We start from the raw sequence: 26,023 nt of genomic DNA, 5'->3' as shown, positions 1-26,023 counted from the left end.
TCCCTGAACAGCCTCTCCCAGTGCCTGACAACCCTTTTGGTGTTAACTTTTGTCTCATTCTCAAACTGCTTTTAACCACCACACCATCAAAGATTGCCATCATTTACTTCCATTGGATCTCCTCGCTCAGCAATCTCATTAAGGTTTTATCCTTACTAGTGGAGTTTTCAGGCACTACACTTCATATAATTTGTCAGTAATATGCCTTCTTCTTCATTTTTGCATATTTAAGTAATTGAAAATCTTTAAAACACTCCACCTTTTTTTTTTTTTTGTGAGTGGGGACTTGTCATCATGTAGATATCACAAAGGAAAAAATACAAAAGCAGAAAATGTCACGATGTCTTTTTCACGCAGATGGTGTTGCAGTAGCAGTGAGCAAGTTTATATTAATTACTTTCAGAAAGAGAAGGAGATGTCATATTTCAGATAGAGGATCCTACCAAATCCACAAAGAACAAGCCGTAAATTTAACAATAGTAACATTTTTTCATAGAATCATTATGACAGATGTCAAACTGGGGAAAACTTTTTGTTAATGCCAGTACAATTGTTCATTTAAACAAAAGCCAGTGATTCAGTCACACTGGAACAGCTCATGAGCCGAGCTCTGCTGCACAATCTGCACACATGCAGATATTCCATGTATATGCAGAGTTGCTCTTTAATTTCCATTTCTGGGGTTACAATTTGATTTGTCCAGAACGGAGCAGAGCCCTACAAAAATCAGGCCAGAAGGCAATTTGTGATTGAGCTGTAACAAGCTGCCTGTGTTTTCTCTGGTTGGAAGGGGGAGGTTTGGGACCCCAGGCAAGCAGCTGGCATAGGAAACCCGCCCTGCATGCCAGGCTGACCGTGTGGTCACCCTTTTCCTCTGTGCCCTCAAAATAAGAGAACACAATTATTTGTAGAGATGGACCCTGTGTGCAGTGACAGACTGAAGTACCAAAAGTGTCAACTGTATCCTTCCTCAGAGAGGGAGCTCACAAGGAAATCCCAATATAGATCTTGGTGCTGTCACAGGATCTTTGCAAGCAATAAAAATGCATGGTCCCATGGGAGGGCCTGGGCCATTAAAGCAATTTAATAACAGCAAAACCAACTCTGAAGAAGAAATGGAGTGTAACTCTTACCTCCTCGTAGACATCATCATTCCTGCTGAAGTCTCCAGCCCTCCTTGGCAGCACATGGACATGAACATGCTGAAAATGTGAAACAAAATAATGGTGATTATCAAGTTCATGACTCTCTTTTCTGAACTGTCAGCATTATTCTCAACACACACAAGTAACCGTGCACAGGCTCCCACAGCATTATATTCAGAGGAAAATACATTAACCTGTTCCATAACTGTATCTCAACTCTTTGGAGAATATAAAAGATGAAAAACATGAGAGAGCAGCCCTGGTGTATTATATGAGCTTCAGAGTGAAATGCCTGGAAGTTTAGGGGCTCTGTGGAATTATTCATAGTTGTCAGTCAGAGACATATTTAGCCACAGCTTTGAAATAACAATGTCCCTTGGAGCTGAGTGCTGTGGCTTTGGAATAGATGGGAATAAGAAGGTGCTGGAGATGGGCTGCAGTGCAGAGCTCGTGTGGGCAGAAGGGCTGGCAGAAGAGGACAATGCCTCTCACATGGTTAAAAAGGCTTTAATGCTTCCTTTCCTCCCTGGAGGCTGTAGCCCAAATACAAAAAAATGAAGCCGAAGTACAAGACTCATACTGGGGACACACCGGCAGGGACAGAGTGCCAGGTGGCCCCAAACCTGTGAGGCACAAGGATTATGAGCTCAGTTTGGCAGAGCCTGAAGTGTGTCCCTGTCCTGGCACAGGGCCATTGTCCATGGGGTGGCAGAGGTGAGGACTGAGCTGCACAGGCAGATTCAGGTTACCCAGTTTGGGAAGGAGGTGAAATAGTGATGTGTTTTTGTCAAAAGTGCTGATGAGATCTGGGGCAAACAAACAAAAAAACACAAATATAAGACTTGTCACCTTACTGTTGTGTTATTACTATTACCTATTTTTTTCTTTTTTCTGACACTCTGTTCATACCATAAAGGGAGGATAATGCAAGGTCCTCAAGACCCAAACTCTACTGGGAAAAATACATTTCTGCAGTAAGTTCAGCTACTAACAACATTGCAATGCATTCTTTTCTCTTTTTCCCTTTGTCTTTCACTCTTGAGTAAAGAAAAACAACAACTGAGAATAATTCTTCAGGGCAAAAAACTCCAACACCTAAGTGAGGAGAGGCAGCAAATAATCTGAGTGATAGATCACATTTATACATCTTCAGATCTTTTTAGGTGGTGCCTAAATCCTTTAAAAAATTGACTGCATCAGAAACAGCACCAAGTGGTTTGCATAGAATTTAGATAGCTTGCACCTGATTCAATTTGATGAGGTAGAAATCAGCTGAAACTCCTGCCCCTCATGGAAGCATTCTGAAAACATGGCTTAAGTCTATAATGAAATATGAAATCAAAAAAGGTTTGCTTAGGCTATTTGTAAGAAAATTCAAACACACCTATATTGTGTTAGCTTCCATTCATAATAACATTTGCTCAGTGAATAAAATGAAAACACAAGGATGTTTCAGTTAATGAAATATTCCAAATAGCACACTATTTTTTTCCCTCAGCTTTACCCTAGAGAAACCGAATATGTGATTTCTTATTCTTATCATTATCCACAGCTTTCAGTGTATTCAGACTGGAGATGAGGGTGAATGTGGAGGGTCAGAAACTGTGTTTTTGAGTAATACATCAGTGATAGTGTTCTGATAGTGTATTATACTAATATATCATAAGAGCGAAAGTGCTCCTGTGATGTATTAGTGCAATGTATCATCTGAACATCACTGCTCCTATGATGTATTGCTCAAAATCACAAAGCAACTTTAAAGATGGTCTTCAGTAGCCCTAGGCCTGAAATTTTGCTTTTGGACAGACCTTCAAGAAAAATAAAAGTGTAGATTAAAGTTTGCAGGGATACTGTAAAATTTCACTACTGTCTCACACCTGTTGTTCTCATTAGATTTTAAATTTATTCATAAGAATAGAGTCAGTTCATCCGCCAGTCAGTTTCCTTCTCTTCTGCTACAAGAAATGATAGTTTTGCTACAAGTATCAATCTGCAGGAATTTCTCTTGATTATATATATAAAACCTAACATCAGCTATCAACAACCATATTCCCCAGAAGTTTAGCCACTTTTTAGCACAATTTTTGTCTCTGGTGCAGAATACTCCAGGACACACAAAAGAGAAGATCTGTGTACACCCACGACAGATTATTTGGAATATCAGAAAACATGCAGGGATGAGCCCAAAGCTCAGTACTGAGATGCTGCAGATGCACAGAGCAGCACAGCAGGTAATGAATGAGCCTAATGTGATCTTCTACCCAAAATGGGCTCTTATGATCAGCGTGGGGAAAAAAAAAATGAATAAAATGTGTTTATGGCAGCATATGGGCCACTTGGCATCGGTGGGGATGTTGTCAGGGGTTAGTCACCTTTACTACATGCATTATGTTCTCACACACTGCCAGGCTGCATAGCAGAATCCATCAACTGTATCACAAAACCAATGAATATTCCCAAGGTTTGAGGTAATAACAATTTAAAGGAGAGTAATTCCAGTCATCCATTTTTGGTTTGTTTGTTAGTTTGTTTTTAATTCTGTGTATGGAAAAGAAATATCTGGACTCTCCCCGCTGTTTGTATAACAGAAACAAACAGGATCAGCAGCAGTGCCCCACACATTTCCCTTCTTTTCAGTTTTACCAAGAAATATAAGCAGCACAGAGCTGTGGCTACCAGGCAGTCAGAAACACTGAGCAGGGAGATTTCACACCTTCTCTAATCTGCCTTTCAGCTGAGTGGTTGATATTTTGATTCATTAGGAGATCTTTAATTGATGATTTTTACTCCTTAGTACTATTTGTTACTGCTAAAGCCTCAATCCACCAAGGCACTTAAGCACCAGCTACATTTCCAACCTGTGAATTGGTTCAGTGGGAATATTCATATCCTGGATGTTTTGTTTATGTCTCAGTGTTTTGCATCCACTGCTGGCTACAGAGTGGTCTCTCTAAATGGCAGTAGCGAAAATATCTTCAAGGTGACCACAAATTAAAGTTGTTTCCTTTCATTTTTTTTTTAAGCAAAACAAAACCGCACACATCCAAAACAAAACCATTTGCAACTGAAATATGTCAGATGCAAACAAAACACTGGGATGGTTTTTACTTTTTTAACCAAACAAATAGATTTAAGCAAATCTTCCATCAAGGCACTGCCTGAACAGAAAAAAATCTAAACATTGACCAAAATTGCCAAAATAAAGCATTTAAATTTTTTTTCCCCAGTTATTGTAGGGATCCTCATGCCTGGTGGGTGGCAGACTGTCCTATCACATTCCAGCAGCCTCTAATCAGTCACTGTTGATGCTATTTCATTTTTTTCCCAAAAAATTGCTTTCCCTTCATTTTGCATGATTTTGATTAATAAGCAAGGAAAGCAACACACAACAGCCAAGACATTTACACGAATGGACCAATCAATATCATCCACAGCAGGGCAGAAAAATGCAAGCACATGCTTGCATTGCTTAGGTCCATCCCCTGCTCATCAGGCACTGCTGGAGGAAGCAGGACACTGCCATGCCGGGTGTGACAACAGTGACAATGTGAGGACACAGCAGAAATCCCCAGCTGGGGGCCACTGTGTGAGTTAAAGATGCCTGAGCCTTGCTGGTTGCTTCTGAAACTGGAGGCAAGATTTCCAGTCAGGGATGTTTAGAACATCAGTAGCTGGAAGGAGGCTGTGGGAGCTGGATTTTATAGGAGCTTCAAAATTAAAATTATTAGACTGACAGTTTTCTAGGGTAGGGACTGCAGCTCCCCCTGCTTTGTAATGTAAATAAAATCTCAGTTTGAGAAACTTATAATGGTGAGAATGATCAGGTGATGCAATATCACTCATAAGAGAAGATTTTTTCAAGACCTTTATACCCAGAACGATAAGAGCATTAGAAAATTTTGCTGCAAGGAACAAATCTGTAGTGCCATGGGGAACTAACGAGCCAGAGCCAGGGTGTGATGCCTCTGGCCTCCCACTGCAGCAAGAGGATGCTCTGATGAGCTCCATGGCATTCCAGTCAGGACTGTGGGAGCACAGGGATGCTCGTGGGCACACTGGAGCACGCTCATCCCACCACTGCCAAAATCTGGCCATGTCACAGGCATTTGAGGGATTACACAACTAAAGCTGCTCTCCAGTGAACCAGGGCTGCAAAATGCCCAGAAAGTCTCAGCCAAAAGACCTGGAGCTTGTGTTGTTGGAGAAACAAGCATTCAGGTCAGGTGAGTTTTACTTGAGCACTCAAGGCCATGCAGAAAGCAATGTTCCTGCTTACGGCTGGTTTTATATACTGAATTATGGTCAAATATCCAATGTGTCACCACTGCAATGGATTTAAAGTGAAAATACTAGACAAAAATAGACACTGAAAGAGATTTCCCAGGTAGAACAGAATAGTGAAGAGCAGATGACCCTGCCACACACCACTGGGGAGGACATGGGCGTTGCCTGCAATAATTCATGGGCATTATGTTGTGTTCACTCAGCTGCTGTGCTGGTTTGCAGAGCAACAACGCTCAGCTTCCAGTTGAAAGGGAGATAATAGTCTGCACATGAGCTGCTCAGCATCCACGGTCTATGAGCATTAAATGTTCTTACAGCATGAATACAAAAAGCTGGCAAAAGGTCATGCAACCCTTAGGACTGGGGGGCTGCATCAACATTGGCAGAGGAAGGGCTGTTCCCCCAAATCTGACCTGTCCCTTCATTCAGCAAAACCAGATGCCTTTCAGCAGCTTCATCCTTCTCCTTGTTGCTTTTCATTTCTTCTACAGCAAAGCTTGGCAGCTGTGGGTTTCCAGAGCCTCATGGTGCAGCAGGACAGGAAAAGCTGCGACCTGCTCTGGCTGTGGCCAGGCAGGAGGAAGGGCAGGAAGGGAATCAGCAGCTCCAGGCAGCAAGACCAGCTGGCCAGGAGATACTCCCCAGCCAGTTCACTGGGAAAAGGGATGGTGGTTCTCAGATAAGACCTCACTTGCTGCAAAGTACCCTGTCCATTACAGAGACAGGGGCTTCCTATGGGAGCTTGTGATAATGCTTCTTCTAAACTACCAGATTAACTGCAGAAATTCCAAACTAATAACCATTCTCCAAGTAAGACTGTTAGTGGGCGATAAAGAAAATCAACCATAATACAGAGATAGCCACATGAAAAATAGGGCAATTTTGTCCTTTCTGTAAACTGGGCTTTCATGGAGCCCTTGTTTGCTATTCATGATTAACTGCTCAATTGTCCCTGTTGCAAAGTTATTCCATGGAAAGCCCTGCCTGTATATCCAGAACTCATTAGCAGGAAGCTCTCCCTCTGCTGCTCCTGAAAATCCAGTGTGCCACCAGCCACAGGCACACTGGTACAACTGCTCTTTCTAGGCACTGAAAACCCACTCCAGGGCCCTTGACCTGCAAGTCCTGGCAGAGACACCTTTGTGGGAAAACAGTTCCTATTCAGTGAGTATTTATGAGTTCTTGATGTTTTTCCAAGTCTTGAATTGGTTTGAGATGAAGAAACAAATTAAAAAATGTTTTAAAAGTCCTATCCACATTAGGAAAAGAGTTTTGGACAATTAAAACACTCAATTTTCACAGCCTTCAAAATTATTGCCTGCAGTAGTAGTGCTTTTTTTTCCTCATTTCAGGAGTTCTAAATTAGTCAAAGACAGGCCACTTTAAAGGAGCTGATTTTTATAAAATAATAGAACATGACAGGAAACTGCTTGAAACCATTCCTTTCCTATAAAACTGCCCCATTTCTAGGAATCAGTGCTTTCTTTTCCAGCTTTACTAAAACCTTGTGCACGAGGCTGCACAGATGCAGGCCCTGGGCATCTCTTCCCCAGCTGGCAGCTCTGCTGTGCTGGGGGTGAGGATTGCTCCAAAGCCAGGGAGGCTGCATGGCCTGACACACCCCTGTAGCACCTCTGGCTCTGGCTTATTGAAACCCAAAACTGAGGTTTGCTTTTCTGCTATCTTGAGCAGCATAAGGACGTGGTACAGATGGAAGGAGCGGCACAGACTGCCAGGCTCGAGAGCAGGACGTGCAGGGAACAGATTGATGCTTGCAAGGGAAGGACAGGGAAATCCATGCCTGTCTCAGAAAGCCCAAGGCAGCAGCAGAGGAAACAGCAGAGACAGATGTGAGGATGGACTAGAACAGCCACTGGAAAACAGGGAGGGCTGAAGCTGTTGATGGAACAAAGGCAGTGCTCAAAATTTTGTGAATCAAAAATGTTGCGCAGAAAGAGACTGCAAAGAAAGAAAACAAGAAACTGGAACAAGTCTTGGGACAGAGGGTCACACATGCTGTCCATGTGCTACCAAGCTGGAGTGTGAGGGCCCTTTCACACTTGTGTAAATCTACATCACACTGTGAACGCTGTACACGCACCCCTAGGAGGAAAAATAAAGCGTTGCAATGATCCCTACCAACACTTATGCCACGGACTTGCCTCTGGAAGAGTAATTATCAAGATACTCACTCAGCACAGAAAACAGGTACTTTGGAAAGCAACAAAATTAAGAGAATTTGCAAATGTATCAGAAGCCAAACCAAGTGGGGGACTTGCAGCAGAGTACATCTTTAAAGATGTAGGTTCAGAAATGTGCAGATTCAGCATTCTCAATAAATAATGCATATGTCAACTGCTATGAAGTTTAAAGAAATGAGCTGTGGGTGAGCTAGAAAACGGATGTAGACCTCATGAAAACAAGCACAGAAAGATTTTTTTAACCCACTTGATATCTTGTGCCTGAAGGCAACTTTAGCACTTGCAAGAGAAGTGCCAACCCCTCCCTTTCAGCCCCAAACCCAAGAAAACTGGCACAATAATGAGGGTAATAAGTCTGCTTGTTGGAAGTGGTGATCCAAAGGTACATCTCTTTGAACATCTCCTAAGAGATCCTCTGAAAGGCAGACAACTAATAAACTAATTGGAAAAAGAGGTTGATTGGTTCTTTGAACGTGTATTTCCTGACCTCTGAGCTGATCTGCAGGTCTAGGAATGAAGGTCCATGCATGGCGTGGGAAGGTCAGGCCAAGGACCATCACCTGCCATCATTCATTGTCCATCCCCTCAACAGCACTCCAGGGAAAGATGGGCAGAGCTGCAGGAGCAGCAAGCATCACTCTGCAGAGACAACCCAAAACCCTGTCAGTCCCAGCCTTTTTTAGAGATGGGAACGACCAGTGAAAGTGCCTCTGAAGTTACTTTGGAAGGTGGCACATGCTCAGGGATAGCTGGAGAGCACCTGCCTTGAGGCTCTGTGCCTTTGCCTTCCTTCAGGGGCACTTTGCCCAGGTATTTTTGTGCAAATTTGGTGTTTCTGAGATGCAAATGAAAGCACAATTGTATTTTCCCTCACCTCTGATCTTTAGTTAAGTCTTGAGAAATGCATATTGTTTGAATACTTGTGATATGTATAATTAGGGTTCTTTAATTCATGTTTCAATAAAGTGTTCTATAATAAACATTTACTACTCTGTGAATAAACATTTAAATGAAGCTCCTAATGGGGGGTTACATGTTTCGAAGCAGTTCATGGCTTTGCTGAAGTCTCTGCCTATATTTAATGAGAGTCATTTCCATAATCTGTGCATTATTGCTTAAGCCTCCCTTTAGGAATATTTTACAAAGTAAAATTGTGTGAAATATTATCAGCCAAAAGAGAAAATGCTAAGAGGATTATCAAATTGTCCTGTTAAAGGGACAGCACAAACTTTCATTTCTCCCCTGAGATGCCAACACTGTAATTATATAAAATGTGCTTACTAATCACCACACCGGTGTGTTTTTACTGGGTTTTTACCTCAGAGACCCAGGCTAAATTAAAAGGATAGGAGACCCCTGAAAGGTCTGATATGGAGGGTTGCATAAAGCTAATTTACTTTCTGATGTTAATAAGAGGAAGGACCAAATCCCCCAGGCAAATCTTGTCAAGGAGCATCGGGCTTGGTCAGAGTGGGCCAGTTCTGTACAAAGCTGGGCAAAGCTGCTCCCACCCTGGGGCCCTGCAGCCCCACAATTATCACCCAGGGTCTCAGCCCCACTTTGCCGAGACTTCCACCCATTTTCTCTCTGAATCAGTAATGGCAGGACTCAGTCTCCCACATGAGATATAAAGCACACTAGGTCAAGGGGAAGATTATTGTTGGAATACAGAGGGCTTTCAATTCTCTGGAGCCTCTGCAAAAATACACCTGTAAGGTATTTCTTCCATATGTCTGAGTACATTTGAGGAGAGCATAAAACTGAAATATATCTTCTCTGCTCTAGCAGGGAACAAGAGCATTATAGCAGCAATGGCCCACTCCCCCTTTAATGCAGGGAGTAGGGGAGAGGAAGAGAAGATAAATCAGGAATGTATGTGACAGGGGGAAGACAAGCCTTACATACCAGTTATTCTGAGAGGGAAATAATTATTTCTAATTTTTGTGGCTATTTTGTGGTCCTTTTAGACAACTGCTGCAATCTATTCTAGGATGATTACAAGGTTCCTGCAGAATGAAAATATTGTCTCTGTCTCCTCTTTCATTTTTAAAAGATGTGTATTGGGTTTGTGTGGCCAGGTTTTGGAAGTAAGGGACCACAGGGGTGGCTTTCTGTGAGAAGCTGCCAGAAACTTCCCCCATGTCCAGTGAAGCCAATGCCAGTGGTCCACCACTGGCCAAGGCTGAGCCCATCAACAACAGGGGTGGGGCCTTTGGGAAAACAGATTTGAGGAGGGGAGAAAAGCCCTGTGCAAAAGCAAATACAGCCAGAGAGAGAAGCGAGATGTGAGAGAAACAGCTCTGCAGACACAAGGTCAGAGCAGGAGGGGCAGAGGCTGCTCCAGGCAGAGCAGCAGCAGGAGCTGCTGCAGCTCCTGGTGCAAAACATGGAGAGGGAGCTGCAGCCCATGGAGGATCACAGTGGGACAGGAGATGCTCAAAGAAGGCTGAGATCTCGTGGGAAGCCCAAGCTGGAGCAGGTTTACTGCTCTCCTGTGAGAGGGAATCCCACAGTGGAGCATGGGAGCAGCATGAAGAGTCTTGCCCCTGTTGGGGAAAGGAGCAGCAAAGATGAGCAGGATGAATTTACCACAGCCCCCATTCCCCATCCTCCTGTGCCACTGGCAGGGAGGAGGGAGGGAAAATCAGGAGTGCAGCCAAGCCTGAGAAGAACGGAGGGGTAGAGGGAAGGTGGGTTTAAGATTTGGTTTTATTTTTCATTACCCTATTCTAATTTGATTGGTAATAAATTAAATTTAAATGAATTTCCCCAAGTCAGGTCCGTTTTGGTGATGACAGTAATTGGTGATTGATCTCTCCCTATCCTTATCTCTACCTATAAGACTTTTGATGTATTTTCTCCCCTCTGTCCAGTTGAAGAGGGGGATTGATAGAGTGGCTTTGGTGGGTACCTGGTGTCCAGCCAGGGTCAGCCCACCACAAGATGGAAGAGAGCTGCTACTGCACTGAGAAAGAAATGGTTTCTGGTGATGGCAATATGACCAAGTTCATAAGTTTCTGTGGAGGATGAAATGCTTTCAAGCCAAGCTGCTTTTCAAAACAGAATCCATCAGTGCTAAAGGAGATTTCCAAGGCTCTGTGTCAGTACTATATATCCTTAAGAATACATTTCTCAGGAACTAGCAAATATCTCAGTCATACCTGTAGCACTCTGTATTTAGTTCTTTATAATATTAAAATTATATATAGCAGCTATGGGTTCCAAAACATGGGCCATTTCCCTGTTTTATTGCCAAATGTGCACATTCATCACGAAGGTTTAGCTGCTTCAGTTAAACCTTTTAAATGTAAATTATTTTCTGTTATAAAAAGCTGATTGTGGGAGTTTTAGTATTTCAAAGATGGTAATTTATGTGACTGGAACAAAATAAAACATTCAACAGAAACAGAATTTTACTTGATCAGAAACACTTTTATGTTTCAGTAGAGTTTTCTTTTCATATTTTTTCTCCTGCAGCAGTGGCCTCTGTCTTTCAATTAGCTTGAAATATAAGATCTTACATAAAACCATAATTTAATGCTATTTGCATATGTGTAGTTTCACAACTTTTCCTCTCATTTAAAGTATTTTTAAGACGTCATGAACCAATGCCTGAAATCCCTTGTGCAACCACCCAGGTGTTCACCCCTCAACAGTCACAGAAGCCTCTGGGACAATGGGGAATGGACCAGTCTCCATAATCCCCTCAGCATTGTCTCCTCCGTTGTCACCTCAACCCATTTCAATGGCATCAGCAAGGGAGCTGAAAATGAAGAAAGCAGATTTTCAGCCTGTAGCATATGACTGCAGGTCAATCCCATTTTTCTTTGACTTACTTCCTCCACTCAGTGTTGAATTTGGGATACAAAAAAGCCTCCCTGAAAATCAGACTTCTTGGGGCACCCACAACATCACTCAAAGGGGACTGAAATCCCTGCCACAGCTCCTTGGTTCCAGTAGCTGTTGGATCAGGCTTTGTAGAACACTGCAATATCAGCACTGACACCTTTGAAGATTCTGACAACCGCCTTTACAGACCAACATCTTCCCCCAGGCTACCAGTGCAAAAATACTGTCATTCTTGACTTCTCAAATAACCAGGATTTTTCTCACCATCGTTCATAATATCCAGCCCTGCTTCAGTTCTCTTTCTGCTCAAGCCAGTGGCAACACAATTATTAACTTCAGCTGAAGTCCTTCCTGGTTTGACCAAATCTGGCAAACAGATGGGCTAATAATGGCAAAGGATGTATAATAGTATGTCCACAGACTTAACCAAACTTCAGAACTTAACAATAGAATGCAAAGAAAATTGCCTTCATTCACTGTGTAATATTTTCAAGTTAGTTTAGAAATTGTACCAATATCCCTCTCTTGAACATTTTATTAACTTCCTAGAGTACTTTTGCAAACCCTTTTGTGGCAGGCAATATTTTCACAGCTCCCACCTAAGTGTGGTGAATGGCTGCAAGGCCAACACTGATAAACACACAGAAATGCATCTTCCATTGACCGCCTGCTAAAACAAGAACTCGATCATTTTAACTTACAAGTTTAATTAGAGAAATGTATTATTGATTCAATCTTTCTTCATATTCATGAGCTGGCTAGAGAGAAGAGTGAATTGTTCTGCTTAGTACACTTTCACCTTGATAAACATGAATTGGGAAAGAAGTTATTTCAAAATTGTTTAAATCCACAGATTCCTTTCAACGGGGAACTTTGGTGGATTTGTAACACACACTGGTGTTTGCCAGGAAGCCAGCTGAAACCACCAGACTTGCTGTCCTGGAGACCTTTCAACAGACACTTTGTCCAAATGGACTTTGACTGTGATGAGCAGGGCCATATGGGCAGAGGGGGAGCAGAGGTGAACAGTCTGTGATTACGTCCCTAAGTCATTTAACCTTCAGAATTACGATTCCACACACTCTGCCACCCAACAGGAGGCTGTACAAGCAGGTAAAAAGATAGATGTCTATTCTTAATGACTGTTTAGGACACTGCTGAGCTCTGGTCTGTGCCCATGTTGGTTCAGTTCATTAATGTAATTAACCAACAATCAATCTTTTTAAATTAGTTACACAAAAACAGCTACAGCCAGATCAGCTGGCATGCAAGTTAGGTCACGGTCCATTTCTGCACAATTTAGCATCCACACTGGAACAGAAGACAGGGCATGGAAGCATCAGAAACTGGAGCCAAATTCCTCTGAAGACCCACAACTTAATTAAAATGTCTAAAACTTTTGCATCTGCCTTGGTCTTCTTTGCATGGCCTTCTGTGCTTGCACCTCAACACCTTGATGATACAGAAACTGCTCAGAAAACAAAAGAGAGGGAAGGAAGGAAGGAGAGAAGGAGGGAGGGAGGGAGGGAGGGAGGGAGGGAGGGAGGGAGGGAGGGAGGGAGGGAGGGAGGGAGGGAGGAAGGAAGGAAGGAAGGAAGGAAGGAAGGAAGGAAGGAAGGAAGGAAGGAAGGAAGGAAGGAAGGAAGGAAGGAAGGAAGGAAGGAAGGAAGGAAGGAAGGAAGGAAGGAAGGAAGGAAGGAAGGAAGGAAGGAAGGAAGGAAGGAAGGAAGGAAGGAAGGAAGGAAGGAAGGAAGGAAGGAAGGAAGGAAGGAAGGAAGGAAGGAAGGAAGGAAGGAAGGAAGGAAGGAAGGAAGGAAGGAAGGAAGGAAGGAAGGAAGGAAGGAAGGAAGGAAGGAAGGAAGGAAGGAAGGAAGGAAGGAAGGAAGGAAGGAAGGAAGGAAGGAAGGAAGGAAGGAAGGAAGGATCTAGTAAGGAAGGAATTTAAATAAATTTAAACAGCGTAACTTTATGCAGGACTTGAAACTGTACTTTAATAACAGTCATGATTGTTCACTGTTCTGTGAGCAGTGGCTGTTCACAGCATAAAATGAAAACAGAAGGAGCTGCAGTAACTATTATCTGTTCCCTTTCCGTGGACTAGGAAAAGACTTACAGAGCAACCTGGATTTTCACTGAACACAAAGGTTACCTGTGAGGGGTTACAGCACAGTTCCACCACCAGCCTTGAATGCTGATCTGCTGCCCTGGGATCAGAGCTGCGAGCAGCATGTAAGTCGGGCTCACAACCTGACTCCTTTCCCTTTTCTCTGGGGGCTGGGAAGGCATTTGGTTGGCCTAGAGCTGGTGCAGTTCTCCAGAAGCGATGGCCGGAGGTTGCTAAGGTGACCAAATCCTGCCCCTGCCGCGCTCCCAGCCCGGCGCTGGCGGCTGAGGCGCAAACAGCAGCACTGCAGAGTTTGCCTGGGCCTGCAGAGCCCTGACATGGCACAGACCTGCCCTGCTTGCCCAGCCTGAGGCTGGGCTCGGGAGATGCTGCCCAGGACCCGCCGGGTAACGGAGGCTCTGCCTGGCGGCCCAGCAGCATCTGCGAGCTCGGTGTGGGTGCGCTGTCACACAGCCTGGCTTGACACTAATAGACAATTTCTTTCCCAACCCTTTAAGCTGAACCTGAACTAAACTGCTTTCAATTTCCCCAAAAGGCCAAGTTTGCAACTTCGCCGTATGTCTGTCCATTAAGAGAGCATCTGGCTTCTTTTAATCCCTTGCACGAACGGAGTTGATCCGATTGCTTCCTCCGGAGACACGGCAACAGAGGCACGGCTGCTGAGTGACTGCCATGAAACCGCGATCTTCCTCCTAAATCCACCATGAAACGGGCGGGCAAGAGAGCACAGCACTGCCTGGGCTGGCAGCCTGCAAATGGCTGAGCACATTGCTCAGCTCCTTCCCCGTGCTTTGCCAGAACAGCTATGGAAGGTGGCAGGATCAGACCCACAGCCTCCCCTTGGGTGAAGTGTGAAACGCTCACCCGGTTTCCACTCCTGTGAAATCAGGCAACTCGGCTGGTGCAGCAGAAAAGGACTTGGAACTGGGGCAGATGGGGAAGGATGCCTGCTCAAGTTTCATTATGAAATCTGTGTGTAAATTAGCATGACTGGAGGGGAAAAGAAAGGCAATTCTAGGAGACCAAGGAGGAATATGCAACCTGTCACTTAAAACTCCCCACCCTCTGCAGTGTTTCTGCCAGAAACCACCAGAGCAGGTGCCTCCGGAAATGAAACTGAAGGAGACGTAAGTGAATTTAAAACTAATAACAGCAAGAAACTTTAATGAAACTCTCTCTGACTAGCTAGAGCCACTTTTCTCATATAAGATTTTCTGAAGCTTTCATAACTCTGCGCTCAAAAACCATTCTCAAAAGTTGCAGGCAGCATATTATCACTTTGTGCCTCTGTGAACACAAATGCACCTTTTCTGCAGCACACGTGTAACAGGAAAATGTCAGGATCCCATCGTGGCAAACTCTTGATTCATTACCAGAGTGATCTCTATTTTCTTTGCTCTAAGATATAAATGCTGCTAATTTTAATTGGGCTGCTTCTGTAGCTGGAGGAGCAGTTTGCAGGAGCTGGGGGAGTGGAGATCTTGCCCCAGTAAAGCTCCCAGTTTGGTCTGGATCTGCCTCATCCCACACGCTGAGCAGGCAGCCTGAGCTGTCCATGGTTTTTAGTATCCAGCATTGCCGCCAGAGTCAAAAGCAAGCTGCAATGCACAAGGAATACAAAACAGGGATATAGAGGGCAGGCAAAACTTTCATAAATTCAGTTCATCTACCAGCATCGAAAGAATTAGTAATCAGAGGAAGAAAGCTACAGAAGTGTTAACATTAATTCTACTCTGCTACAAGCCACGTGGTTAACACCATGACACCTTACCATTTACTGAGGGAGAGCTATTTATTTATGTAACCTATAGCTCACATTTAAATAATTAGTCTGCCTGATAAATTTTAGAACTTGCAATCTGTGTGCCACGTTTGCATAAGCACAGCATATTTAATGCAGGTATGATTGTTTAACACCTCCAGCATCACATTAAAGAATTTCATGTAATTAGCAGAGCTGGGCACTCCAACTTTCAGGCCAGTTACACATTAAAAAAAAAGGTGCTAGTTGTACAGTGTGAAGCTGCTGCTCCAGAAATGTAGCCTGCACTCCTAACAAGGGATGTTCAGAGAGCAATATGTGCTGCCTGGGAATAAGCAAATCAGGTCAGCTAAGACTGGACTTGATCCAAAGCTCCCCTCAAACCTTCTGTTATCTCTGAGAGTCTGAAGCTCCCCAGAGCAGTCTGCAGTCTTTGGTTTTCTTTCAGCTCACCAGGAGCAAAGGCCTGAATTTTAGAGGTGCCCACTACTTGCTCCCCTCTCCAGCATCAGCAGGTCAATGCTTCCCTAGAGCCAGGTGCCAGAACAGCACCTGCAGACAAGCATTTTCACATGAGGGCACATTTCTAGAAGGTGAAGGGTAACACTCCTGGGGTGCTGCTCTGGATGCAGCAGTTCTGACTCTCTAATAAGCAGCAGCAGCTACAGAGGGATACTCCTAAGGAGCTCTGTGCACTCCTCAGAACAGTCCCTGCTTCCAGGAGGTGCATCAGGGATGGGTTTGGTCTTTATTGCTAATATTTTGTCATAGTCAAGTAAGTAAATCCCCATTTCTGTGAATTATATCATGGCAGTCTCTTGGCATCTCAGCAGATTAAGAATGCAATAAATACAAAACTTCGTAGTTCAGGTTGTAAACATAAAAATAAAACTGAATTTTAGCTTCAAATTTAAACAGTGGAGGAACCTGAAGTGAAAGCCATGCTCACAGAGCATGGATGCCATTGGCATTCCTACTACATAGGAATCTGCTAAACAACATGAACAGAACTAGCCTCTATGTTAGAAGTCAGAGTGTGCAAAGTGACAACTAGCAAGCACAGTGATATTCTGAAACACAAATCACAAATCAAGAAATTAGAAATGCTCACTTAAGAGCTTTCCCTTGGGCATCTAACATGAAAAGAAAGCAAAAATAAGTCTGTTTATTTGCTTCTTAGGTAGCCATTGCTCTTAAGCCAGATCATCAAACATCCAGATTTAAAGCGAAATTTCTAAATTCACTCAGCAATGAGCAGCAACTGACATCAACATGTCTTGTCAGATTTTCAAAGCCCTTCAACATTCAGCACACTTCAAAGAAATTAGCCACCTGCATTATTGCCAAGCAGCTCTGGAAACCCTGTTTCATCTGTGTTAAGCTCTCATGAAAACTTCTACCTATATGCTTTTTTTCCAAACGGTGTTTAGGCACTTCAGAAGCTATTCTTTGAATATTTTAGAGACACGTCAAGGTCCTTTTCACAGGGAATTATTTTCTACTTCAATCTATCCAAAATTGTAAAGAAACTGGGATCAATCCCGCTGTGTCTATTTATCAGAAATCTTCTATCATCACAGGACCTTCATCTCAGATAAGTAAAATGAAGACAAGCTTCAAGTTAAAAATAGCACTACACAGACTCCTCTGCTGGTAACTCAGCTGCTGGGAGCATTTACCTCTATATTGTTCCAAACTGAGTTGAGCAAATAAACCTCCTCTTGCTACTGCTGGAGAGAGGGAGCAACACCAGTATACATTAAGAGAATCGTGATAACTCTGGAAAAAGAGTTCTTCTTGGGTGATAATATATTTTCCAAGGAGAACTGCCACAAGCAACTCTTAACAGGAAGTATGGGAAAGCAGCACATGGTATATTCAGGGACAGAAAATACTCTTATATTGGCAGAAGGAGAGCATATGAAGATGAAGAGAGGATGAAGTATTCCATATTCTTAGGCATGAGAAAGGGAGAAGTCCATATTTGCAAGTGTAAAGAAAAAAGGTGCCTTTGGGGAAGCACCACACAAAATATGGCTGGGGGAAAAAGGACCCTCTTTCTCCACAAAGAAAATAAAAACTGCTATAAATTAAGTCACACCAAAATACTCATCTAGCAAGAATTTTAAGGCAATGATTTTTCCCCAAATTTTAATGGGGAAAAACAGTTTAACAACTTGAAAATAACTAAAAGAAATTCCCTCCCCTATTTCTGTGAAAAAACAAATTCTCACTTTTGTACTTCTCCACGCATGGAACCAGATCCTTGCCCCCTCCACAAGAGGGAAAAGCTGGGGAGATACAGGACAGGCAGGTGGGACAAATCTCCTCCTTGCCCCTTTAGAGAGGTTTTTTGCCCAGAGAAGCAAGGACTGCCCTGCCAAGGAAGGAGGACATGGAGCAAGGGGCTGGTGCTGGGATGGCAGCAGGATGATGAGCAAGGCTGAGACCATCCAAGTAGGGGCAGTGAAGTTGTGTGAGGTCCAGCAAGGAGGAGCATCTCAGTGTCCCAAATCCTTCTCATGTCAAATCAAAACAACAATAAATATAATGGAGTAGGCTGGGAAATCATCCTTTGTAATCTGCAGCTCACAAAAACCAACCACCCAAGGGGGTATTCCAAAGCAGCTCCTGAAGATGTTTGACAAAACCTCTCAATTTCTGAAATGGTAATCAGGGCAGAATTAGCTGATCAGGGAAATGCCACGTTGGATGAGGACAGGAGGCCAGCAGCAGATTACAGGTTTAAATAGACGTGTTAACATCTGCTTAGGGTAAACTATAATTAAGAAATCTCCTTTCCTTGTTTGGGGGTTTGAGAGTTTTGTTTGTTTGGGGTTTTGTCTCTGCTAGTTTTCTGCCTTTCCAGTTCTGACAGTGAATTTCCTATCAGGACTCTGGGGAAGCAGAGCAGACTTTCAGCATTCACAATCAGCAGAAGCAGAAGATCATGGCAATGGAAAGGCATTTTAGTCCCAGAGTTATTACATTCTTTCAGAAGATTTTCATCGTATGAATACAAATCCTTAAAAAACTCTCTTTACTTCTTCAGGCAGCAGCATCACTCCACACCTAAATTTGCACAAGCAAACTGTTGCTCAGTTGTCCATACTCCTGCCACTTCACTCAGTTAAAAAAATCAGTTAAAGAAACCAATTCCTTCCGTGTGTATAGTTAGAAGCAGGTGTTCAAACTACACAACCCTCAATTGATCACTTTTTCCTTTCAAAAATACGGAGTAAGTGAAAACTTATGAGTATACAAGTCTTCATAGTGCCCAAATACATTTCAAAGGGAAGATTTAGAAAGACAGATTTTTTTTGGACCATCCTGACCAGAGGATGTGCAGTGTTGATAGCCAGAAAGCACATCTTGGAGGGATAGTGGCTGATGACAGAAAACAGGCCACAAGTTCACCCAGACAATGTAAACTAATATTTGGTTTTGGTAGGTTAATGCAGACCTTTCTAAGCCATTTTTTTGGGGCCTACTTTGGCTTTAGACTGTTGAACCCAATGGGTGCTTTTAGCACAAGGAGTGGGATGGAGCTTTTCACAGGGAGCTGCTTGCTGGGATAGTCAGGAGGACATTATAACATGAATATCTAAATACAAATTCCAGCCCTTTCCCTCCATGGAAAGGAAAGCAGAACTCCAAAGGGTAGAGGAAAAACAGATGATCCAGAGTAATACTATAGAACTCTGTGATTAAACTGGGCTGGCCAAAGCAAGGTATCTGCATCTAAATTTAGCTCCCTAAATGATCTGGTTTGATTTTCCAAGGTGATGAATGCCTCCAGCTCTGTCGACTTCAGGTGCCCACATTTGAAATGTTTGGCCTTTAGTCTTCAACTTAAACTAATTGAAGGATTTAACATTTCAAAGCTAAGGGGTTTTATCCAATCCAAAGTGCCATAAAGCTGCAGTTCCCAGGCATGAGAGATATGACACATGAACAACTCAAAGGCAAAGCAGGAGAGGAAAGATGATTATTCCCCAAAGTGCATACACTTGAAAGACAGGCTAATGAGTTCTTAAATGACATCATTTAATCCCAACGCTTCTCAAATACAATGCTGGAGTTTTCCCAACCTCAGTCATTACAGACCACAGAAGGAAATTTTGACTGTGCTTCCCCTGCCTGTAGAAATACTGCAAAAATGTGTTGCTCAGTTAAGTTCCCCCTGAGCTGCATAAGAGATCAAATTAGTCAAAACCAGCCCAGCATCACAGCTAGACAGGAAAGCAAGCCAAAAGGATCCTGTCCTCCCAAAGAGCAGAGACTCATTTTCACAGAGATCCTGGGCCCACCAACACTGGAACAAAAACCTGTACAAGAGCATTTCCTGGGGTCACAACATGCTTAGAGACACCTCCAGAGAGGGGAAACTGGTATAGATTATCCGACAGAGTATTAGGTTCTCAAGGTGCTCACACCAGTGTGAGCAGAATTTCAGGAAAGCTTTGTGAGCCATTTAGCATCCAGTTCAACATCTGCAGTGCAGAGGTTTTCATAACGGGGCTGTTCTAAGGAGACTCTGCCTACCAGGATCCACACTGTTTTTAAACCAGCTTCACACTGGAAAATTAAATTTTCATCAGTCTATATGATGATAAGCAATATATTAAGATGCTTATTTATCAGTTAAAACGTTTAATCAAAAGCAAGAACAATGAAAATATTGCTTCAAGAAAGGTGTGGTGTCATGCAAAGTTGAAGAGAGTTCCAGGAGCAGGCTGAGGTTAAGTGAGGCTTTCTGTGATATGGTCCTTGCTCTATCTGGTAGAGACATTTCGGAAAGCACAGGAAATTGTGCCTAAGGCTGCTTTATTTAAGCATAGATCCATGGATAAGGTAATAAGACAGCACTTTATATCAGTGAGCCTATCCTTTTCTCTGCCACAATTTTGCACCATTTGGAAAGTCACCTCAGCCAGAACATCTCACACTTGTTCACCTTCTGGGCACCCACATGAAGCACACTGGACTGGTCTGCAGAAATCCTGAGCAATGATAAGTTTAACTGTAGTCTCTGAGAGCCATGAGCTGAATTTGTCATTTAGGTTGCTAAGTATCCAAAAGAAATCAAGCTCTAAAGCTAAGTTGTCACCCAAAGAGAATGAGCATTACTTAAAGTATAAAATATGTGCATTAATGCTTCAGAGACATTCAGATACTCTGCTGAGAGGCTCTGTGTGAAAGCTCAGAGGACATTAATAACCTTGTATTCAGGGCAGAGTTTGGATGGCATCTGGAACTTCACATGGAATGATGCGGATAAAAATAAACACTTGATCTTGTCCACCCTGTGCACAGAATAAAGTAGCAGCCTGTGATCAAGTCTTTAAGACTGTATCACATTCATCTTCCAAATTAAAGCTACACAGACAGCCCTAATTCTGCCTTTTCCTAATCCTTCAGAGTTTAATTTTACAGTTCTAACTTTCTTTAAACATAGTTGTTTTTTGCACATCAGTAATTCACCCATCTCAGGCAAGAATGATTTACATCCAGCATACTAGCACAGCAAATCCTAATGGAATGATCCCATGAATCATAACATAGCATTACATTTAATTGCTATATTCATTAAATAAGAACATTGGATATTTTTAAAATTAGAAATTTTGAGGTGCTATCAAGTAAGATTAAACTAACGAGATAAGATTTAATAGAATATATAAGTTGTGTAAATAAGATTTTACGCTGTGCTCGATTCTAGCTCAATTTTAATTTGATTTAGGACACCAACATCAAACTTTCAGCCTTCAGATTTGTTTCAGTTAATCTCATGCTAGCTTTAAGTTGAGTCTAATAACGATTGCATTGATATTATATTGATTTCTTTTCCTGTTACACATTTTCTGAGCAACACTACTACTCCACAGGAAACAGAAATGGTGGGCAGGATTTGTTTAGTTGCTTATGATGGAAGGCTTATATGTAGAGCACAGGATTAATTTTGCAGAGATGTTTCTGAGGCATGTAATTGCAATTCTCACCTGTGTGCAAAGCTGCTCTACATGGAGGCTCCTCTGGTGTCAGCAAGAGTAGAGACAAGGTGGCTGCTGGTGCACATTTGTACAGAACAACCTCTGTGTTTCTTACCTCTCTAAAACAGTGCTAATAAACATGTGCAATTATGCAATTAGTGAGGGGAACTCCAACAAGCAACATTTCAACAGCTCTGACAAGCTCTTGCCTCTCTTTCCTGAAAGTTCAACAGCTGGAGACCAGAAATGAGAACACAGAAGCGGGGTGTTTCCATTATTTAGGGAGCTCTAAAAGGCATCTGCAGGCTGTTGAAATTAGAGTTGAGTTACATGGACAAACAGTGTAACAGGACCACCTGAGCAGCATGAAAACAAGCACTGTGAGCTGAGCAACCCATTCGGGCAAGATACAGAAAAACAGGGGGTCCCTGGAAAAGGGATTTGCAAGAAGCCAAGAGGGAGCAATCTTTGACTGAATTCCTTTTGTAGTTGCAGGCAGAGACATTTGACACAGAACTTCAGAGGCATTAAACAAATGTTATCTCCAAGTTTGATGCACCAAGAAGGCATCAAACAGCAGCAAGAATCACGACTGAAAACACTCTCAATATCATCACCAGCACAATGGGAGCAGAGCAGTGCCATAAAGAGAAATAAACAGACAGTTTTGTAACTGAAATCAAAGCTGTATAGTTTGTTTTATGCTGATTTAGATTTTTGTAATTCATGTCAGAGAAAGGATGTGGCTTTTAGTAATGCTGAGCAATTGAAAGCAAGCTCAAGGACATATTCCTACTAAACCTCACTTGTTTATGCACTCCTTGAAGGCACAGACTGAACAGAAGCATCCACAGTCAGGCCTACTATCTTTGTAATGCAAAATTTACTTTAGCACTTCCTGAGCGTTTTCACAGTGTTGAAATTGCACACTCAGATACAGACATTTGTAATTTCAGTAGATCCATCTGCACTTCTTAAAGACTATTACCCAGTGCTCTCCACTTTTGATCCAACTATGCCATCTGTAAAGAGAAATGACCGAACAAACCAACATAACCCTAATAATTTTCAATTTTCTGGCCTATTTATGTATCTTCAAAACATCAATGCAGAATCTGGACAAATCCAAGGATTCTAATACTGTTTCTTCCTTTTAATTCTAGACACAGTACTGATAGAATGGTAGAGGGTATTGGAGAAAATCTGAATGCTGATTAAAGTTTCCTCTATTGCCTAATAAATGTAGCACCATAGCACCTTGTTAACATACACTTTGTTACCATAGCTTATCAGCACACTTTCAGAAAATAAGCCTTAGAAAATGTTTCTATATTAGAAAGGGGAAAATACCTCCTGTGAATCAGGACAAATCAGAGTCTCTTTCACTAGAAAACCCTTTATGTTCCAGCTTTGGGTCTGTCTACAGCCTTTGGAAGACAAACAGGAGCTCGCTGTTTGTCTCTCCAGACAGTGGGATGAGGCCAGGGTGGATCCAAGGACCAGGACCACAATTCAGAGAGAACCTGGCCCAGGGTTCATTAACTGGTGTGCACCACAGGGCTAACACAGCCTCAGGGCTTCTGTACAAGCGCTGCCTTGCACACCCCTGAGCTGCATCTCAGGCAGAGTCCCAGGGATTTTTTTTTTTTTCCATTGGAAGAAGCTCCAAATAAAATGGGAACTCTTTTTGCATTTATACATAACTCACCTATTATGTGAAGCTCCTCTAGATAACAGCATGTGGAGGACACAGACAATAAGATTGTTTGGCAGCCAGTCTGCCATACAGAGTTATCTTGTCATGGAAGAGATGCACATGCTTCTGATAAGAGTACACAGAAGGTCATATTGATATTAAAGGTTTGATAACTCCCACACTGCAGAGGTGTCACTTGGTTGCACCATAAAACAGAGCCATTTTTGTCTGCTAAACAAAAATTTACTTCTGTGAGTCATTTCAATAGAATCATGGGCACAGGATTCCCTTATTGTTGGTTACACTGATTACTGGGTGAGAAGAAGTTATTAGCTAATGAGAAGATCTTCCTTTCATCTTTGGGGAAAAAAATTAATCACATTCCAAGTACTTCAGCATTGTTCAGTTCATTATTTCTGGTTGAAGTTGTTGTGTGTTTTGCTGAGGTTTCTAAGAAAGCTCAGGATACACACTTTAGTTGTATAGTAAATGAACCGTTAAACAAAACTAAAAAAGTTTATCTTAACTTTTTCATGGAGTTAACATTTATGCTTCTTGTCTGCATTCCAGATAAGAATGTTATCTTGTTTGCTCTCTATTGTCATTCTTCTGTTTGTGCAGATCTTCAAGGGCTGTATTTGCATAATATCCACTGAAGTAGCAGGAATACTTGATCTGTTTTGTGCAATACGAAAACATTTACATTTACAAATTTTCCATGTATTTTTTTTTTTAATACTGCTGGGTATTTTACACTTTTTCATAGAAGTCTCAGTGGTGGTAAGTTCTGCCTCACCAACATTCAGTTTAGCCTACTCTCCCAGTTAATGCATAGGATTAATTTAAACAGAAAGTTTTATTTAAAGGAGATCAACCTGCTGTTCATCCAGGCCACTCTAAAACTGAATACTACCTAACGCTAAAACAGGAAAAATTGTGGAATAAAGCAGCACTCACTTGGAACTGTGGTGGGGTGAAATCCAGACCTTTATACTGCAGGCTTAAAATGTGACTATTTATGATCAATCCAAGCAAAATGAAAATATAAGTGCTTCATTTTCTGCAAAGTAAAACCACCTTCACCAAAATCACTACTCAAATAATTTGCCACTTGGTACTTTCCATTCAGGTGTAGGTAGACAGAACAAAATTACTCAGTCAAAGGTGGCAAAATTCAGTGCAGATTAATAACTGTAAAAGTAAAGGAGGAAGATAATTACAATCTTTCCAGCACAGAACTATTCTGTGTACAGAACAGCTTTACCTACTTTCAATCCACATATATTTTCATTTAAATACAGTCCTTTGCTAATTCTACCACTCTCTAAAGTTTACTGCAGGGAGCATGAAAAAGATGGTCTTTATGAACAGATGGTCTTTTCAAGGAAATGTAGTTACACTTAAATACAGACAAATGCACTGCAGACTAATGGTCCTGTTAGAATGCAAGTTCTGAAAAGGGAAAATACGGGACCACATAATATGCTAGCCTTTAATTACGGTTGTTTCTTTCCCCTTCTGAAGACAAACTAATCACTAATGAAGCTTAATTAGCAGTAAACAGGTACCAGTGTACAGTCATTCATGTACCAACAGATGTCTATTGATTGTATTTGACTGAATACAAATGTGAGTAGCTGTTGTTTAGGTATTTTTATTGTAGGATGGGAAATTGTAACACAACAGCTCCCTTCTCTTTGACAAGTGGACAAATTCAGTCTGTCAAGCACAGCTGCATTCCTACCTGAAAGGATCAGTTTATTCCTCAACACCTGGCAGCAACCTCTTGTGTCCAGCATGCTTTCCACTGAGCCTGGTTGTACTTGACAGCAGAACTGGAGAGATTTTACCAAGCCACAGCTCAAATGAGCAATATGCTTTTTTTATATACTTCTGATTCTGAGACATCTCCTAATATTTGTTGTTTTCTGCATTTTGGCAGAGATCCTGCAATTTTGAGAATGCTGCCTGGCCCAGCTGTGATGCTGAGTGCAACACAGGAACAACTGGGACAGAAAAGTCTTTTGGGTTTTTTTTTTGTTTGGTTGGGTTTTTTTTGTTTGTTTTTGTTAAGAAGTTTCTTTTCTCTCTTTCATATTTAACAGGGTTCATTTACCAAGTTCATCAGACCTAAATCTATGAAAGGCCCCTCAACTTCAGGGGGCTTCATGACTTCAGGAGTATTTGGGAGTAAACACTGTCAGCTGGGAAACACAATCATATCAGGGCAAAGATACAAAGAAACCTTGAAGTTTAGAAGAAATCCTAACCTTTAAACTTTATTGCTTTTTGTGTATGCATGGGTTTGTTTTTTTGGAAGGCTCATTGAGCTCCCTGGCTGAAGTTTAGGGCAAAGCCTTTCAATTCTCAACAGCCAGAATTCACTTCCAAGTCTACAAGTACAATAAGATAAAATTATGGAAGATAAAGGCACCCTGATTTCTTATTTCTATTGACAGTTTCCTGTTAAGTGTAACTTTTTTTGAAAACCATTTGAGCCAAAATAGCACACTTTTCCTTTTTCCACTCTAATGAGAATGGTGAACCTTTCACCTTCCAGAGAAAAGCCCTAAGGCCTTCCCTATGGGTCTGTGGAAAAGAGCAATGTGAATATTAATGCCATCTTTCCCTCCCTCTCTGCACTGGGAGCAGTGGCACAAATGAAATTCCACACTTGGTGATGCTGCCTTGTGCAGGACTCCAGTTCCCCGAGGGGAAAAGTGGGCACAGCTCGGAGCTGCAGCCCTGCCCAGGAACCAGAGCTGTGTTTGCAGGGGCACAGACCCAGCAGGGGCTGCCAGAGGGCAGTGAGATCCCTCTGGTGGGAAAGAAACCACAAAGAACAGGTACCTGGAGCTGCCCCCAGCCCTGCACTTGTCCCTCAGCCAGGAGGCTCTGGCAGGCACCTGGAGGCACCTGAGGAGCTGCACAAGCCCTCGGGACAGGACTTGGCAACGCAAATTGGGTT

General features: G+C 42.4%; 1 protein-coding gene across 2 annotated transcripts in view; it reads right to left on the bottom strand.

The window, feature by feature from the left end:
- FHIT (fragile histidine triad diadenosine triphosphatase) overlaps positions 1 to 26,023 on the bottom strand; it is a 525,169-nt gene that overhangs the window by 82,624 nt on the left and 416,522 nt on the right. For both annotated transcript variants that reach the window (XM_072934992.1, XM_030283431.4), the window contains one exon: positions 1,134 to 1,202. In XM_072934992.1, coding sequence (XP_072791093.1) covers positions 1,134 to 1,202 — 69 coding nt within the window. The remainder of the gene's footprint in view (positions 1 to 1,133; positions 1,203 to 26,023) is intronic.

Source organism: Taeniopygia guttata, chromosome 12 (assembly GCF_048771995.1).
Source record: "Taeniopygia guttata chromosome 12, bTaeGut7.mat, whole genome shotgun sequence".
Taxonomy (NCBI): Eukaryota; Metazoa; Chordata; class Aves; order Passeriformes; family Estrildidae; genus Taeniopygia; species Taeniopygia guttata.
The sequence above is the reverse complement of the archived record's forward strand: the minus strand, read 5'-3'. Positions and strand labels throughout refer to the sequence as shown.